The sequence below is a fragment of the Pelophylax lessonae genome (assembly GCF_965119305.1).
Source record: "Pelophylax lessonae genome assembly, chromosome: 1".
NCBI classification, from domain to species: Eukaryota; Metazoa; Chordata; class Amphibia; order Anura; family Ranidae; genus Pelophylax; species Pelophylax lessonae.
The window spans coordinates 318,797,489-318,817,088 of NC_138768.1; the positions used below are offsets into that span (position 1 = coordinate 318,797,489).

General features: G+C 42.3%; 1 protein-coding gene across 1 annotated transcript in view; it reads left to right on the forward strand.

Annotated features, from left to right (window-relative positions):
* Positions 1-447: 447 nt before the first annotated feature.
* LOC309544576 (Fc receptor-like protein 5) overlaps positions 448-19,600 on the forward strand; it is a 58,237-nt gene continuing 39,084 nt past the window's right edge. The window contains exons 1-4 of the mRNA XM_082243482.1: positions 448-570; positions 773-923; positions 7,423-7,710; positions 16,805-17,095. Of these exons, the coding sequence (XP_082099608.1) occupies positions 854-923; positions 7,423-7,710; positions 16,805-17,095 (649 nt within the window). The 5' untranslated portion in view covers positions 448-570; positions 773-853. The remainder of the gene's footprint in view (positions 571-772; positions 924-7,422; positions 7,711-16,804; positions 17,096-19,600) is intronic.

Sequence of the window (19,600 nt, forward strand, 5' to 3'; positions counted from 1 at the left end):
TATTTTCAAGTACAGGTTTCTTTAAATAAAAGGCATCTGAACTGTATTGTCCTATGTTAGACACTAATTGAAGTCACAGACAACAAAGTCAGGGACAGACTATAATGAAAAATGTAGAAAGACTGTTGAAAATTCTACAGTAATGTCATTTAGAACTTATAGGAGAGGAGTTACAGTAAAAGCTGGAGTTTTCCGTTCTCGATCATACCCCTATACAAAAAATTATACTTCAAAAAATGCGTGCATACATTTGAATCCTGTATTTATTTATAAATACGTGAGCGAACATTGTTCGGTGTAAGTGTGTATAAAGTATATATGCTTATACGAGTGTGTCTTTCCGCATTGCTCCTGTATTTATCAGGTTTCCTTTGCTGCTCTTCCCTTCCTGTTTTGGTCCTGTGGCCCAAGCTGCCAGCAGGAGATTCTTTGTAACAATAAAGCCTCTCCTGCCTCTGTCCCACAGCTGGCTGAGCTCCCAGATGCGTATGGAGGAAAGGGGCTGGGACGAACACACCACAGAAATTTCACAATCGCATTAACCTGGAGCAAGTGACTTCAAAAGACAAGGTAATTATTTACATCTTTCTTTAAATTTACTAGGAAACTTCTAGGTCTATGGCATAATATTGGATATTCTGGTGGGTTTGATTGTTCTAGAGAAAAACTGATGTATTTTTTTTTTTTTTAGCATTTTTATGCAGTAGGTAGAAGAAAAACTTCAAATCAATAGAGGGATTTCCTTCTAACAGTTTCCTTTTTTCATGTATAGGGTACAAGCAGATGCTGAACACTTCTTCATCTCTCTCCAAGGATGTTCTGACTAGTATATGTTGTGCCTTATTCCTAAACCATGCGCCATAATTTCCCACTATGCTTCCAATTTTGGCTTTGTCTTCTGGGAGAGCTCAAGCTGTATGAAGGTCAGTGTGTCGTACATACGTGCCAACTACCCTGTTGTAATCCTAGCTGCAATAGGTAGCCTTTGTCAAGGGTCTTCTACAATGATATTCTTAAAAAATTGCCGGGCTTCCAAAAATTTAAATTAACTTGTATATAACAAAGTCACATCAATTCTTGCTAATTATTACTCTTTAGAAATTCCATAGTTCCATTGCTGCTGGGGAAGATTATGTTGTTGTTTTTCAGTCGTTTAGTCATGTCCAACTCTTCGTAAACCTCATGGACCATAGCGTGCCAGGCTTTTCTTTCCTCCACTGCCTTTCCGAACCTTTTTCCTTCCATGTTTCCCAGCATCAGGATCTTTTTAGGATTTTTGGGGAAGATTATATAGGGACATTTAAAATACTTTTAGGAGTATAATGACGGTGATAATTATTATTATTAAATTCTGCTGTATCCTCAAATTAGCGGGTTCTCTGAATGTCTTTTTTAGACCTTCATTGTTAGTTGCCCATGACAAAGTATCAGTCTCAAGTTCAGGGTGAATAAAAAAAACAACTGAAGAAAATGTGTGTCAAACGAATAAACATAAATTGACATGCATTACACTATAGTATGAAAATTAGCAAATTGTCAATTTTACAACCCATGTATTTAACCACTGCAGCTCCGGAAGGTTTACCCCCTTCATGACCAGGCCGTTTTTTGCGATATGGCACTGCGTTAATTTAGCCAACAATTGTGCGGTCGTGGAACACTGTACCAAAATAAAATGGATTTCTTCTTTTGCCCCGCAAATAGAGCTTTTTTTTGGTGGTATTTGATCACCTCTGCACTTTTTATTTTTTGTGCTATAAACAAAAAAAGACAGGCAATTTTGAAAAAAAAAAAAAAACAATATATTTTACTTTTTGCTATAAAACATATCTAATAACAAAATGTAAAAAAATCGAATTTCTTAATCAGTTTAGGCCAATGTGTATCCTGCTACATGTGTTTGGTAAATAAAATCGTAATCGGCGTATATTGATTTGTTTGTGCAAAAAGTATAATGTCTAAAACTATGGGATATTTTTATGGAATTGTATTTGTTTATTTTTACTAGTAATGGCAGCAATCAGCGATCTACAGCAGGACTGCGACATTGCGGCAGACAAAGCTGACACTAATATATACAATATAGTGAACAATGCTAAAAAATATGCACTGTCACTGTACTAATGACACTGGCAGCGAAGGGGGTTAACCCCAGGGGTGATCAAAGGGTTAAATGTGCCCCTAGGGAGTGCTTTCTAACTGTGCGGGGGATGCTTGTACTGTGGGAAAACAGAAATCCATGTTCCTGCTTAGCAGAAATACAGGATTTCTGCCTTCCCTTGCCACAGAACGGCGATCTGCCTTGTTTACATAGGCAGACTGCCATTCTGCTTTTCTTGGAAATGATCAATGGGTCCTAGCTTACAACCCAGCTTACATTGGTCCCACTGGACCTGCTGATTGGCTCCTGCTGTGTCCAATTGCAGTGGGAGCTGGTCACCAGCGGCACGCATGCCTGCCACAAACCTTCAGAGGCAATCGCGTGCAGGTATATGATTTCACCTGTAGGAGCCGCCTCCCCGCAATATATATACGTGGGGCGGTCGGCAAAGTGGTTAACACAATATTCTTTGCAAATTTAAATATATTAGAAAAAACAAACCAACACTTATGGTTATATTACTACAGTATATTTTACTGGAAGTGACATTTACTAAACATTATTTGCAGGAGAATCTTCATGGTGCGAGTGTTTAAAATTACAATGATTACTACACCTGTAGGGAATGTTTGGTGAATATCAAATTCACTGCTTTAATATGCCCCTAATCATTTTTTTCTTACATTACGTATGCATGAGTCTAGCATTTAATTGTTATAGATGATATATATATATATATATATATATATATATATATATATACACACAGTATCTCACAAAAGTGAGTACACCCCTCACATTTTTGTAAGTATTTTATTATATCTTTTCATGTGACAACACTGAAGAAATGACACTTTGCTACAATGTAAAGTAGTGAGTGTACAGCTTATATGACAGTGTCATTTTCTGTCCCCTCAAAATAACTCAACACAGAGCCAATAATGTCTAAACTGCTAGCAACAAAAGTGAGTACACCCCATAAGTCAATATTTTGTGTGGCTACCATTATTTTCCAGCACTGCCTTAACCCTTTTGGGCTTAGAGTTCACCAGAGCTTCACAGGTTGCCACTGGAGTCCTCTTTGACTCCTCCATGATGACATCACAGAGCTGGTTGATGTTAGAGACCTTGCGCTCCTCCACCTTCTGTTTAAAGATGCCCCACAGATGCTCAATAGGGTTTAGGTCTGGAGATATGCTTGGCCAGTCCATCACCTTTACACTCAGCTTCTTTAGCAAGGCAGTGGTCGCCTTGAAGGTGTGTTTGGGGTCGTCATAATGTTGCAATACTGCCCTGCTGGACCAGTCTTCGAAGGGAGGGGATCATGCTCTGCTTCAGTATGTCAAAGTACATGTTAGCATTCATGGTTCCCTCAATAAATTGTAGCTTCCTTATAGCAGCAGCACTGTTGCAGCCCCAGGCCATGACACTCCCACCACCATGCTTAACTGTAGGCAGGACACACTTGTCTTTGCATTCCTCACATGGTTGCCGCCACACATGCTTGATACCATCTAAACCAAATAAGTTTATCTTGGTCTCATCAGACCAGAGGACATGGTTCCACAATCCCTTTCCTTAGGCTGATTGGCTTCAGCAAATTATTTGCGGGCTTTCTTGTGCATCATCTTTAGAAGAGGCTTCCTTCTGGGATGACAGCCATGCAGACCAATTTGATGCAGTGTGCGGCGTATGGTCTGAGCACTGACAGGCTACCCCCCACCCCTTCAACCTTTGCAGCAATGCTGGCAGCACTCATACGTCTATTTTCAAAAGACAACCTCTGGATATGACACTGAGCACGTGCACTCAACTTCTTTGGTCGACCATGGCGAGACCTGTTCTGAGTAGAACCTGTCCTGTTAAACTGCTATATGGTCTTGGCCACCCTGCTGCATCTCAGTTTCAGGGTGTTGGCAATAATCTTATAGCCTAGGCCATCTTTATGTAGAGCAACAATTCTTTTGTTCAGATCCTCAAGGAGTTCTTTGCAATGAGGTGCCATGTTGAACTTCCAGTGACCAGTATGAGAGAGTGAGAGCAATAACACCAAATTTAACCACTTTAGGACCGCGCGCGGTAATACTACTGCGGCAGTGCGGCACGATACCGCTCAGCCACGTAGTATTAACGTCATGCGCGATCGTGGCTCCAGAGCGCGCTCCCGCGCGCCGCGGGTCCCGATACCGATGGCATTCGGTAGGGAACCGATCAATCACCAGATACTGACCAATGATTTTTGGTCAGTGTCTGTAGATCGGTCCCCACCAATGGCAATCTGTCCCCTGTCTGTGTAATGTAAACACAGACAGGGGAAGTGATGTCACTGTCCCTCCTGAAGTCCTTTCGGTTCCAGGAGAGAGACAGAGACACACCAAAAACGTGAGTTTCCACCAACACTACACTGACACACCTCACATAGGCACATTTAACCCCTTCATCACCTCTGATCACCCCCTGATCACCCCCAAACCCCTCACAGTGAACACTATATACAGTGGTATACAGATATTTTACTGATCACTGTATAAGTGTCACTTGTGAGCGTAGTTTGCACCTGCGTTAGGCCCAAATAGGGTTAGGGTACCCGCCACCTATCCCCTAATAAAGTTTTTACCCCTTGATCAGCCCCAGTTAACCCCTTCACTACCTATTACTCTGTGCACTAAATACAGTATATAGGTAAATACTGATCACTGTATTTAGTGTCACTAGTGACCCTAATTTGCGCTTGCGCTAAGCCCATATAGGGTTAGGGCACCCGCCACCTATTCCCTAATAAACTTTTAACCGCTTGATCTTCCCCAGTTAACCCCTTCACTCCATATAAAACAGTGCACTAATATATACAGTATATCAGATAACTACTGATCACTGTATTTAGTGTCACTGGTGACCCTAATTTGCGCTTGCGCTAGGCCCGAATAGGTTTAGGCCACCCGCCATCTATCCTCTATAAAGGTTTAACCCCTTGATCTCCCCCAGTTTAACCCCTTCACTTCCCTGTCACAGTGTTGGGTAGTGAGGAGTAAAATCAAAAATTTACGCCATTAGAAAACCTAAAGATGGAGATTGATTTTCGGGGTCCCGTACACAGCTAGGCTCCCAAAAAGTCTCACATATGTGGTATCCCTGTACTCAGGAGAAGCAGCAGAATATATTTTGGGGTGTAATTACACATATACCCATGGCATGTGTGAGAAATTTATCTTTTAGTGACAACTTTGTGTTAAAAAAAAAAAAAAAAAAAAATTTTTTTTATTCATTTTTCAAACACCTGTGACAAAAAAATTAAATATTCAATGAGCTCAACATGCCTCTCAGAACATTCCTTAGGATGTCTAATTTCCAAAAAGTGGTAATTTGGGGGGGTCTTGTACTGCCCTGCCATTTTAGCACTTCATGAATTGAGATAGGCAGTCAGAAATTAAAGCTGCGTAAAATTTCAGTATTTACACCATAGTTTGTAGACGCTATAACTTTTGCGCAAACCAATAAAAATACGCTCATTGAATTTTTTTTTGTCAAAGACATGTAGCTAAATATATTTTGGCCAAAAAAAATGACATAAATTGAGTATATTGGATATTTTTTAAAAGACAAAGTTGAAAATGTCATTTTTTTGCAAAATTTTCGCTCCTTTTTTATTAATATCGCAAAAAATAAAAAGCGCAGAGGTGATCAAATACCACCAAAAGAAAGCTCTGTTTGTGGGAAAAAAAGGACGTAAATTTCGTTTGGGTACCACATTGCATGACCGCACAATTGTCAGTTAAAGTCGCACAGTGCCGAAGCACAAAAAGTGGTCTGGACGGAAGACAGCAAAATCCTCCGGTGGTAAAGTGGTTAACACACCTGCTCCCCATTCAGACCTGAGACCTTGTAACACTAATGAGTCACATGACCATGACACCGGGAGGAAAAAATGCTAATTTGGCCCGATTTGGACATTTTAATTTAGGGGTGTACTCACTTTTGTTGCAACCGGTTTAGACATTAATGGCTGTGTGTTGAGTTATTTTGAGGGGACAGCAAATCGACACTGTTATACAAGCTGTACACTCACTACTTTACATTGTAGCAAAGTATAATTTCTTCAGTGTTGTCACATGAAAAGATATAATAAAATATTTACAAAAATGTGAGGGATGTATTCACTTTTGTGAGATACTGTATATTTATATATATGTAGATAGACAGATAGATAGATAGATAGATAGATAGATAGATAGATAGATAGATAGATAGATAGATAGATAGATAGATAGATAGATAGATAGATAGATAGATAGATAGATAGATAGATAGATAGATAGATAGATAGATAGATATAGATCTCTCTCTCTATATATATTTATATATATATATATATATATATATATATATATATACAGGGCAGTCTTTAGTATTGATTGGACCCTGGGCAAATATTTTCCAGGGCCCTACCAGATGCACTTATCAACTATTTGTGGACAGTGCGGGCTCAAGGGGAAGCTGCTTTGGGTCTCAGAACAATGGCTGGGCCTGGGGCAGCTGCCCCTTATGCCCTGTGTTAAAGATGGCCCTGTATATACATATATATACACACACACACACACAAAATTGTTAATTTAGCATTTCAAATTTTAAAAATAGAATGAGGTGGGAGAAATAAACAATATGAGGTTGCTTTACTGAAACAGGAGAGTGCAAAATCTGGTGCAGTTCTGCATAGAAACCAATCAGCTTGCAGGTTTTTTTTGTCAAAGCCTAATTGAGCAAGCTGACGTTAGAAGCTGATTGGCTACCATGCACAGCTGCACCGAATTTTGCACTCTTCAGTTTTCAGAGTAAATCAACCCCAATAGATTGTTACACGCAGCCAATTGTATCAGTATTCAACGTACCAATGTACCAAGGTACCAATGTACCAACATGCCATTGCTAATAATTAGTGTTGAGTGACATGGTCTATTTCAAGACTTTTTTTTTTTTTATGCTACTGATTCCAAAACTTTTAAATCATGTACCATTATGATAATGTTGACCAATCTGATATCTGAATACTATATGTAAACCTGCCACTTTTTCACAGAGTGGCAGCTCCTTGGCAACAGAGGGAACTAATAGGGTGTTTACTTTTGGGTCCCAATCTAGTCTCCTTTTTATTCATAATCCCAAAGCAGTGTTACAACAAAAGTTCATTTGTGCATACTTTCCAAACTTTATCTAAATAACGAATTATTCAATTGCAGAAAGAGTTAAGGTACCTAGCTGCAATATCATATAGTCACATGTGAAAAAAAAAAACTAAAAAAGTATCCTTACCACTTTTTTTTCAGCCAGTCTTCAGCAGCCAAGAATTTCCTTCACAGCCAACTATGCTACATACCTGACAGGAGAGCCTGTTACTCTGCAGTGTCAAGTTACAGTTGACTTTACAATACATGGATATGAATTCTTTAGGAACGATCGGGAAATTCGAAGGAATGACATATCATCCAAGAGGCTAAGAATAACTTCAGCAAAAACAAGTGATGCTGGTTCCTATAGCTGCCGATACTGGGTGTTAGATTCCAGAGGGAAGCGGGAATCAGATATCAGCTTTCCTATATCGTTGACTATACTGAGTAAGTACATTTGGGTGTTATTTCTTCTTCTACCAGACACAGAATCTATTTGATTTGAGATGCCATTATCTGACTGCTAACCAAGCTTTTCCTGAACTGTGTGCATAATCTAAGCTTCCAAGTTAATGCGCTGTGATGGTAGTAGTGTTAAACTGAGCAAATCCATATAGGAGGATTGCAAGCTTTTCTAGGTGATGGGCTTTAAATACAAACACAAAGCCATAGTGAAAAGCTGTAATGCATGATGTACAATGGGTATCACTGAGCAGGATTGCCCTCCTGCTATGTCCAGTGTGTGTACACAATTTCAAATTCTTTTGCCTCTGAACAGTTTTCCAATGATACATTCCTGTGCATATGTTGCCTTTATATTTACCGATTGTGTTGCTTGGCACATTATCATTTAATTGCCTAGCTAGTTGGTCATGCTATTTTTTTTTTTGATGTGCAAATTTCTTAGTGCACCTTATTAGAACAGAATACGCAAGGGTATATGAATGGTAATGTACCCAAAGGTTATATGGATGTTCAACACCTAGGCAAACTAGAACGCACACATTGAACACTGAAGAAGAAGCTGACTCTGACTTTCTGGTTTGCTATATAGGCACAGGGACGGCATTCGCTATGTGTACAAATATCAGAACCCACATGTCAGCTCACAATGCAAACATACTCTAACAATTTATCTGTGTCCCCCATTCATTTCCTTTAGTAAAACAGGATTAAATGGCTTTGGCCACCTCCAGTGAGTAAAGTTATTCCTCACTGACAGGGTCGCCATCAGGGGGGTACAGGCAGTACTGATGTAAGGGGCCCGAGCCTCTAGAGGGGCCCCGCGGGGACTGCTTCCCTTACACTTTAAAAAAAAAAATTTCCGAACTTTACAGGACCGCCACCCGCACCCGACCCCCCCCCCTCCCCCTGCCACGGGGGGGGGGGGGGGGAGGGAATATGAGATAATACTGTTTGTAAGGGGCCCGGCGAGGATGGGAAAAGACGGGGGTGGATGCAGCGGTGCTCCGTGACTGCACTGGCTTTGAGTGTGAGTCGGAAGCTGCTGAGTCTGTGTCATTGAGCTGAGAGCTCACATCGGGCTCTTTGCTGCCACCTCTGGCTACTTCCTGCATTTGCACTCCTTGTCAGTATCCTGCTGGACTGCAGCTCCTCTCTGTGTCACAGACACATGGGGGAAACAAGATCGGGGGATGGGAAGACCACCTTACAAGTAAGGGCTATGTACAACTGAAAAGGGGGTGGTTGTGTACATGTGCGTCTCTGTATGTACATGTGTGTCTCTGTATGTACACGTGTGTCTCTGTATGTACCTGTGTGTGTACATGTGTGTGTGTACGTGTGTGTGTGTGTACATGTGTGTGTGTGTGTGTACATGGGGGTGGGTGGGTGTCTGTGAGTGTACATGTCTGTGTGTGTATATATCTGTGAGTGTATATGTCTGTGTGTGTATATATCTGTCTGTGTGTGTATATATCTGAGTGTACATGTCTGTGTGTGTATATATCTGTGTGTGCGTGTATATATCTGAGTGTATATATCTGTGAGTGTACATGTGTGTGTACACGTGACTGTGCGTACATGTCTGTGTGCGTGTGTACATATCTGTGAGTGTGCATGTGACTGTGTGTGCGTGTGCTTACATGTCTGTGTGTGTGTGTGTGTATATATCTGTGAGTGTACGTGTGTGTGTACACGTGACTGTGCGTACATGTCTGTGAGTGTACATGTGTGTGTGTGTACATGTTGTATGTGTGTGTATATATCTTTGAGTGTACATGTGTGTGTACACGTGACTGTGTGTGTGTACGTGTCTGTACATGTGTGTGTGAAATATATACACATGTGAGGGGGGCTGAGAGCGTAAACGTGTGAGGGGGGCTGAGAGCGTACACATGTGAGGGGGGCTGAGTGCATACACGTGTGAGGGGGGCTTAGTGCGTACACATGTGAGGGGGGCTGAGTGCAAACACATGTGAGGGGGGCTGAGTGCATACACATGTGAGGGGGGCTGAGTGCGTACACATGTGAGGGGGGCTGAGTGCATACACATGTGAGGGGGGCTGAGTGCATACACATGTGAGGGGGGCTTAGTGCGTACACATGTGAGGGGGGCTGAGTGCATACACATGTGAGGGGGTGCTTAGTGCATACACATGTGAGGGGGGCTGAGTGCATACACATGTGAGGGGGGCTTAGTGCGTACACATGTGAGGGGGGCTGAGTGCATACACATGTGAGGGGGGCTTAGTGCATACACATGTGAGGGGGGCTGAGTGTGTACAGCTGCTGAATTTGGATATTTTTGGACAAAATATAATTCCTTACTGTTAAATCTTGATAGCACTGATGACTTGGAATAGAATTTTCATTTTCATATATTACACTGTAAGTGTTAAAATAAAAGTGTGCACTGAAGGGCTCACTGATATGGCTAGTGGGTGGATTTGGTGGGATGGCCCATGGGCAGGCCCTGCTGAATGTTGGTGGTCAGGCCCGGGGGGGGGGGGGGGGCCCAGGCCTAAAGCTGTGTAAGGGGCCCCACGATTTCTGATGGCTGCCCTGCTCACTGACCTACCTCTACTGAAATTCAGGCACCTGGTTTTCTTCTTTAAAGTGCAGATATTCTTGTAGTCTTGAAGTACTTGTCCAGTGGTTAGTTCATAGCCCCTGATGCTTGAGAAACACAAAGGATATACTTCTCAGTTCCCTGGGAATAGAAGGCAGAGTAAGGAGTTAAGATTCCAAGAGGGTGGTGGGTTCGCGCTTGGCAAATAATCCGTGGACTACTGCACCTAAAGTAGTGAATACGCTACTAAACCAGTACTATATAGAAAATAAGTGCACTGTCCCCTAATAAGTCACCTTATGATGTAAAAAATCATATAAAAAACGTACTAAGAATAATAATCTATAATCGTTCATCTGCTGCAATATCAATTAATATTAAATAATATCTGTAATCTGTGATATTAAATAAAAACAAGAGTAGGAACGAATGAAAAATAGAAACTACCCAGCGCTTAGCACATAAAACAATAATAAAATATACCACTGAAATGTTTATATACCATAAACTGAAAATCAAAGCTGCTGCTATAAACATACAAATATAGAGAAAGGGTGTAACCAATCCTAAGACCTGAACGAATTGATAACACTAGCAGCGCTTAAACAGTCACTTATATACAAAAGACATGTATATAAAATAATAATAATAAATGAAGCAGCATGCACTAAACTTCAAATAGTGACTAAAGTCCAACAGTGGCCACTAAGTGGACCTTCAACACCCACTGCTCTAAGGACATTTTTCACTGGGTGTTGAAGGTCCACTTAGTGGCCACTGTTGGACTTTAGTCACTATTTGAAGTTTAGTGCATGCTGCTTCATTTGTGATATTAAATAACTCAATGAAAAAGACAATTCTAATGAAGGGCAAGGTGCCATAGACTATTAAATAAAAAACACAACTACTAAAGTGACAAGTGCAAAATCAACATGTGACAATCTCCATGATTAAAATGAATGTATACAGTATACACAAAAATCAAACTGAAAATTAATCTAAAGTCCAAACACAGTCCCTTTACATTTGAAAAAAGGAAAGGAGGAAAAAGTGTTCCATGCTGAATACAGTAGTGTCCATTGAAACAGATTCACCACTCTTCCACCTTATGTTCCCACTCTTCCACCTTATGTTCAAGCAAGCTGCTTACCAGAACCACTGATCCCATCAATGGTGTATTTAGGTTTTGTGCTGCCCTAGGCCGGACTAAACTTGTGCACCCCCTAATTTAAATATGACCACCCCTTTCTGTCAAGGTCATGCCCCTTCCTGTTTAAGACCCGCCCTGACATATGTAAACCACACACCTTCTTTTTTAGGCTCCACCTATTGTAACATGCATGGTGAGCCTTAAGCTGGCCATATTCTATACAATCTGATTGTACAATCTCCTTTTGAGCTACCATCAAATGTGTAGTACAAGGGCCTGCCTGATTTGATACAGAATGAATGTATGTTCAGCTATGTCCTTATATTACATGGTTTTGGTAAATATAAAGGAGAATGTCCAATCTGATTTTTTTTTAGTGTTGGGTCAGCTTTATGGAGATTGTTGGAGAAAGGAAAGAAGGGATGGATAGAGGGATTAATGGATGGATGGATAGATCAAAGTAGGGGTAAATGAATGGAAGGATGGACAGATTTTTGAATGGAGGAATGAATGGAAGGAGGGATGGATGGATGGATGAATGGAAGGGTGGATGAGGGGACAGATGTATGGAGGGATGTATGGAGTGCAAGTAGCTCTCACGCACTGACCTGGTTTTCTCCAGGCAGGCTTCCTCCCCCCCATTGCAGAAATGGACTTTGCTGAACAGTCCCGGACATACCTGTCACACAGGGAATGGTCGTCCTTGCCGGGGGCTGCTGTGTCTCTTGGAGGTACACACCCGGTCACTGTTGGATTCCCTTGCCTGTCTCTTCTGTCGGATGAGAGAGCTGGCTATAGCCGCAGCCATAGTCGGTGCGGGGAAGGCTGCAGGTGTGCTGAATCCTCCCTATACTCTTCTCCAGGATGATGGAGGGGAGAGGGATCAGGACTTTTTCATCATTCTCAGTCCTGGACCATCCCACCAGGTCACCACAGGCTGGAAGACATCCTGGATGATCCAAGAGAGAGGGGTCGGTCACAGGATATTATTCCTGGTAGACAGAGGAGAGCCTGTGTAATATGGCAGTACATCCATGAGCCAGGTATCCTACATTCTTCTCCTATGGGGGGGACATCCTGGACCCAGATAGGAACCCCCTGAGATCTATGTCAGCGGTGTCAATGTCAGATGAGGAGGACTGATGGAGCAGGTCCCAGGTAGGGAGCAGTAAGGATCATCCACTGTGTACACAGCACAGCCCTCCCCTCCTCTGCCATCCATGGATCTCAGCATGACATTAAAGCGTAAGTTCACTGGACACCCTCCCCTTTCCCCCCCAGTCCCCCTGTTCCAATGTCCTGCGATCCCCCGCTGTAAGGACGCCTCTTCACAAGTCCAAGGATTTGAAAACCTCACAGCATCACCTACATCTGTAACTCTCAGCATAAGAGGCATTCTGATTGGTCAGCACCATTACATGGACGGCGCTTGGCAAGCAGACTCCGTCTAGCCTGTCCTGTCAACATGCGGACGGCCCCCTCATCGCTGGTGACACACACCACAACCAGTGGTTAGTACATGCAGCCCGGCGCATACGCACCCCCCACACCCCCATAGCAGCGCCACTGCTGGCGCTCCACTAAAAGTGTAGCGCAAGCTGGCAGGGACTATTTTTGTTTTGGGAGCAGACTGTTGTTTTCCACAGTGCAAGGCCGTGACTCTGCTCGTTCGGCTTATGCACGCTGATGTCACCACTTTCTCCGCTTGGTGCGTTTCCTCTAAACAGATGTCATCTGGGAGAAGTCCAGAGACTTGTGTACTGCTATTAAAACCCCCTTTCTCTTTCTCGGGCAAGACGCAGAATAGATGGTAGGAAAATCCTTGTGTGTGCAGGAGGGTGCGTGGGAGTCCAAAAAATGAGTCTCTTGAACACATACTATCCTAGCCTTATGGCTCAACGCTGTTCGCCACAGGAAAGCTCTTTTGGCTGGGTGGTTCAAGCCATTTGCGTTCAGTGACAGTACTTTAACTGTCATTGAGGTCTAAGGGTACGTGTGTAGTGTAGCTACTCACAGTTCCGAGGAGGTCAGATGGTGTCTGGAGGCAAAGATGGAGAACCGGTGGAGAATGAAGTAGATGGCTTCTAGAAGTTTGCGAACGACACAGATATCTTCATGGGCTCCTGTTGGGGTGACAGCTGATGAGGCTAGCTTCCATAGTAGTTTCATCTTCGTAGGTGAAAAGGTGCCTGCTTTAGGGGAAGAGGAGGAACTGAAAACAACAAAAAATGGTACAAAACAACATGAAGAAACAAAACGATATGGAGATTGTTGGCATAAATAGCCGTCTCCTGGTGGGGGTGAAACAGTTAATCAGCCAAGCAGGCCAAGGTGGTCCAGGTGTATCCGGTCTGTCTGGTAGACATCCAGTTTAGTGAAAAAGAAAAAAAGTTTAAACAGAGAAAGCCAGACTCGTAAGCAGGTAAACATGGTCAAGTGTCTCTCAGGTTATGGTGGGGCACAGTGTGCCCTTGCTGAGGGATTTTGCTTGGGGGTTTCTTAGCTCCAGCCAGAGGTGCAGCTTCGGGGATGATGTCCCACGACTGAAGTAGTGACAGACCTCTCTCTAAAGTAGTGATGGAATGCGATGAGCCGTTCCTCTCCACTACTATCTAAAGCCTAGTACACACGCAACTAATTTCCGCCGACCGGTCGTCCATCTTTTGTCCAGAGTGGTGTTTTGTTGGTTGGAATGTGCCTAGACTGCATACGAATTTTCCCGCATGACAAAATTCTACTTCAGAAGTGATGTCATGTGTTGGTTTGCTTTCTTTGTGTTCTTTCTTCTCTGAGCATGCCCAGTCTTGCTAATAAGATTTTTCCCTGTCGAAATCTGTACTGACTGCACGATAATCGGAAGTGTTTTGACGGAGGACAAAAATTTTATAGCCTGCACACCAGATTTTTTTCGGCCGAAAAGTCGAAGTCGGTTGTCGGAAGCATCATACTAACAAGCCGAAAATCGGCAGATCGGTCGCCAGACAAAAATTCCCGGCCGAATTTCGACTCGTGTGTATGGGCCTTTAGAAGGATGCCTCCATTTGTAGGGGAGGTTGTGATTTCTAAGCGCCTTTGTAATAGTGTAAAACTGCCTCCTCATATCCAGGATGTGCTTGGAGAGGTAAGCAAAGATTTGTATAGTGGCATACGGTCTGGGAATTGGCCCAGTAGTCTAGATTTTTGCAGGATGGATTCCTTGATGTGATAGAAATGCACCCATAACAGGGTGTCTCTGGGAGTGTGCTGAGGAAGAAACTGAGGTTTTGGAACCCTGTGTATGCGGTCAATGGTTAGGTCTAGAGGGGTAGCTCCAGGAAGGAGTGTGGAGAAAACTTCCAGGACAAATTTGTGTAGCTCTGCTGGCAGCACTGATTCAGGGATGCCCCGGATCTTTAAGTTGTTTCTCCTGGAGCGATCCTCAAGATCTGCTATTTTCATTTTAAGCCACTGGCATTCTGATACGTTTTCATCGTGTGCCTCAACCAGATCGTTTACTGTGGATACCATGTCAGACATGGAGGACTCCACATTATGGACTCTATCCCCCAGGGAGTGGACCTCAGCAGTAAATCTGTTAGCTAGTGCCACTATATCCGATTGTATGGAGGTATGGAGAGCAAATATCATGTCTTTGAGGGCAGTGTCTAGTATGGGTTGTCAAACAGTAGGGAAAGCGGCTATAGGAGATGTCCCCAGGGATACAGGCAATAGATAGGTGGTGGGGCGGCCTGTAATCGAGGCCTGAGCCTGAGTGTCAAGCAGGAGCTTGGATTTGGCTGGGCTGCTGCACATAGGGCTGGAGGGTTCAGAAATGCGAGGGGACGCAGTACCTGTCTGCGGGGGATCGCAGGGTGATTGATCATCCAGAAGGTCCGAGTAGTGCACCCGCTGCCTCTCCGGAGCGGCAAGGCCCGAGCCGCCGGCGCCATCTTGTCGACCGATCCAGGATGGCGGAGGGAACAAGGCCGTCAGTTTCTTCGGTCCCTTTTCATTTTTGCGCTTCCCGGTCATGGCTGCTATTGCAGGGGCGACGGTAGAGTGCTGCTAGACGTGGATGAGGGCTGGATGCCATCCGTAGCTGGGTGGATGTCGCTGGATGCGGAGACCTGGAGCCGGAGCGAGGGACCAAGGGTCCATCAAGGTCCCGTGCTGGCCACGCCCCCCCAACAGATGTCATCTGGGATTGGAGGCCACCAATGAACAGCTGTGCACATATACCGCATATAAAACATATACCAAATGGAGCTGAACTGGTGGTACATGCCTGAGCTGTTCAGAGTCGATCAGGAGTGAGCTGTAGCTGTCTTGGGGAGTATACCATAGAGCGCTTTTGATCTCTTTACGGGATCAGTGGTTTTGGTACACAGCTTGCTTGCACATAAAAGCACAAAGGTGGAAGAGTGGTGAACCTGTTTCAATGGACACTACTGTATTCAGCACAAAGCACTTTTTCTTTCCTTCCTTTTTTCGCATGTAAATGTGTTTGGACTTTGGAACAATTTTCACTTTGATTTTTGTGTATATACATTAGTTTTAATTATGGAGATTGTTACATGTTGATTTTGCACTTGTCTCTTTAGTAGTCATGTTTTGTATATATAGTATTTGGCACCTTGCACTTTATTAGAATTGTTATTAATATCACAGATTATAGATATTTTTTTAATATTGATTGACATTGCAGCATTGATTTTTATTCTTTGCACATTTTTTATATGATTTTTATATCATAGGGTGACTTATTAGGAGACAGCGCACTTATTTTCTATATAGTGTAGGAGTTGCTGAGACAAAAGAGCTGTACAGTGGGGATCATTGCTGTGCATCCTATAAGATGTGAACGTTATTACATACCAATTAAGAATCAGCTAGAGGGTTGCTTACACCATCATTTTGGATTCCCAAGGACATGGGCACTTTAGACAAGGTAACTGGAAAGTCCAACTAAAAGTTTGACAAAGACTAACACCATGCATCGCTCCATCAAAATGTTAAAAGCTTTGCGTGGAGTTGCAATAGTATTTTTGTTATTGGCCAGTGTACAAACAAAAAAAGTCAGTTATGGGAATTTATTATTTTTTTTCTCCTTTCCTCGAAGGTCTGTATAAATATATTTAAAATATAGTTGACTAGTTTTTAACACTTTTGAGTAAAAATCAGTTATTATATACAGTGCATAGCAAGTTATTATTATTATTATTATGATCATTACTAAAAAAAATATCCAATAAGTGATGATTTGCAACTTAGAGAGAAAGATGCTAAAATATTCAGGTTTGAAGGGATCCAGCTTTCAACATATCAGTTTACACTGTTTTTCTGAATGCATTTAAGATTAAATTTTTTTTTTTTGCTTTTAGACCAGCCATCTAAACCACAACTCCTGGTAAATCCTATTCAATCTCTTTACTTTGAAGGAGAATCTGTAAGTTTGGAATGTAAACATCCCCCTGTAAATACTCAGGTCAGTTATCAGTTTCAGAAAGATTTCAGAAAACTGGATAGCTACCATGATACACTGAGATCCGTCTACCACATTGAATTCTTGAATAAACGGGACTCTGGGACATACAGTTGTGAATACTCAATATCGGGACACCAAAGGACATTTTTTTCACCTAAAAGTATGCCAGAAATGATTACTGTTACAGGTATGACATTGTTATTACAAGCTGAGGTTTTATATACTGTATGGCTTAGCATAAATTCTTCACCGGAGGGCTTGGCTATTGAATAATAGACAGACCCAGGCAAATATAAAAATGTAAAAAAAGGAAAAAAAAAATTTCTTCTAACTACCTGCATGAAATCCTCTTTGATTTTATTCTTTTAACTGCTTACCCTAGCGTGTGCACCTTAATATTCCAACAGAAAAAGTCTTGGGATACTTTAAAAGGCTTCCCATAATTATCTCTGTGTTGTGATACAGTTTGTTCCTGGCTTTAGAAATATTTAAAGTTGACCTCTGGCTTTACCTTCACTCTTGCACCGTTAAATAGGCTCCTCACCTGTACTACAATTGCTTATTTCTGTTTTTATTGCACACTGTGAGTCCCAGTGTGCATTACAAATTGCAGCAAGTCAGATAGAGCCCACCTCATTTTCTGGCCGGAGAACCCCCCGTGTCATCCATTCTTTCCTTCACAGCTGTACTGTTCTGGGCTCACCCCTTTCATTCGTTGGATTTCAGTTCTGTCACTCATGGAGGCTCAGCATCACATATAGAATTTATATAGGTGGCCTGCTGATTTCAAGAAGCTATGTGCAGCCCCTACCAACAGCTATGATCTGCCATGATCTTCAATATATATTGCACTCACATGTAAAATGTATTAAAAAGCATATCCATAGGTCTCCAGCAGATGGCAGCCTTCCAGGTGTACACTAGTGAGCCTGCCCCTCCGGGTGGAAGCCATGTAGGGTGTTTGAAGCCAGGAACTCAACCAAGAGTACACCAGGTTCCTGCTAGTTGCTCCTGGTGTTCCTTTAGTTGACTTCCTGGCTCCAAACACCTAGCGTCACATCCATACAGAGGGGTTTACACGTCATTGACCACCTGGAAGGTTGTCATCTGCTGGAGAATTATGGATATGCCTTTTAATACATTTTACAAGTGAGTGCAATATTTGTTTTACATTTTATTGATTTTTTTAAATAAATGCTGTAATTAGGCAATAACAGTCTTCTATCTTTTTTTCATTTCAAGTATACATGACAATGTAGGAGATGTTGGGAGATGGCAAAAAAAGTGCTGTGATCCTTTAATAGTAGGCCCCTTCATAGCAGAATTACCAGGTAATATTTTAATGAAAGCTGCAGGTTTAACAATATTGAGAATTACCTTTGAAATTACTTTTATAAGGTTCTTATTCTCGATAGCAAATTCTTCAGAACACTCAGCCACACCAACCAAAAAGATGTTTTTTTCTCAACAAAAGTGGAGTTACGCTTTAGTGAGAAAAAGGACATACGTTTTTGCCCATGCTCTTTACAGTTAGTGATTTTTATTTTTTTCTTTAACACCAACACATTAGACAGCACTTGGAACAATTCACACAAGTCCTTGAAGGAGGTCATGATATTATGCCCCTAGCAAACTTATACAAGTACACTGTTGGCCACATGTCAGTTGACTTACTTGTATGTTTTTGAAAGAAAACCTGAACAGCGAAAGAAAAATCCACACAAACAAAGAAAACACACAAATTCCATGCGTTTATGAGCTTCAAAGGATTTTAACTCAGAACCCAGTGCATCAGGGCGGACATATGACCAATTAGCCATGTTGCAATGTACCATTAGTATTTGAGTACATTGCCCATTGCAGGGGTACATTTTGTTTTCTGGATTTTGGCTTTAGAGAAAACCTTTCAATTTTTTATTACATACATTTTTTAGACTCAGCAATGCCATTACTGGGTCTCTGTGCTTCTCTGTGCAATTCAGGCAAACCATGGCTGACGGAAGGGGTCATCTGGGTGCTGTACATAGCTTCTGGAAAACATCACATCACCCTGCCTCAGTGTTCCTCTCAAGAGTCCTTAAGGTTGATGCAAACGGCGTGGTTGATTTAGGCCCCTTTCACACTTGTGCGACTTAAAAGTTGTGCAATTTTACAGCATTTTTGCTGCGGCGATTTTACCACGATTTTGATGCGATTTTGACTAGGCTTGAAGCAATGTCTTTGTCTATGTCTTTGGACCTCAAAATGCATTAAAATGGGCCAAAAGTAGTGCAGGGACTACTTTGAAGTCGTTGCGACTTGAAGTCGTACAGATATGAACAGTACTCATTGGAAATCATGGAGTACCACTTGTCATGTGACTTTGCAGTCCCAAATCGCAGGACAAGTCGCACAAGTGTGAAAGGGGCCTTACTAAAGCCAAATAGATGGTGTACTTGCACAGAAGCAGTTTCACCCTACAAGCACAGTTGCCCCAGAGCTTAGTAAATGAGGTAAAGCTTCAACCTACCAAGGATACCAAGGTGCAAGGAACCCCCCCCCCCCCCAAAATAAATAAACAAATAAACATTTTTTTCACATCATTGGATGATGGAAAAAAGCAGAGCTTTAATGCATTTAATAAGCTCTTGAGCAACTGCACAGTCTATATGCCTTTAGCAAATCAATCCCGGTGGGTAGACTTTTGGAAGAG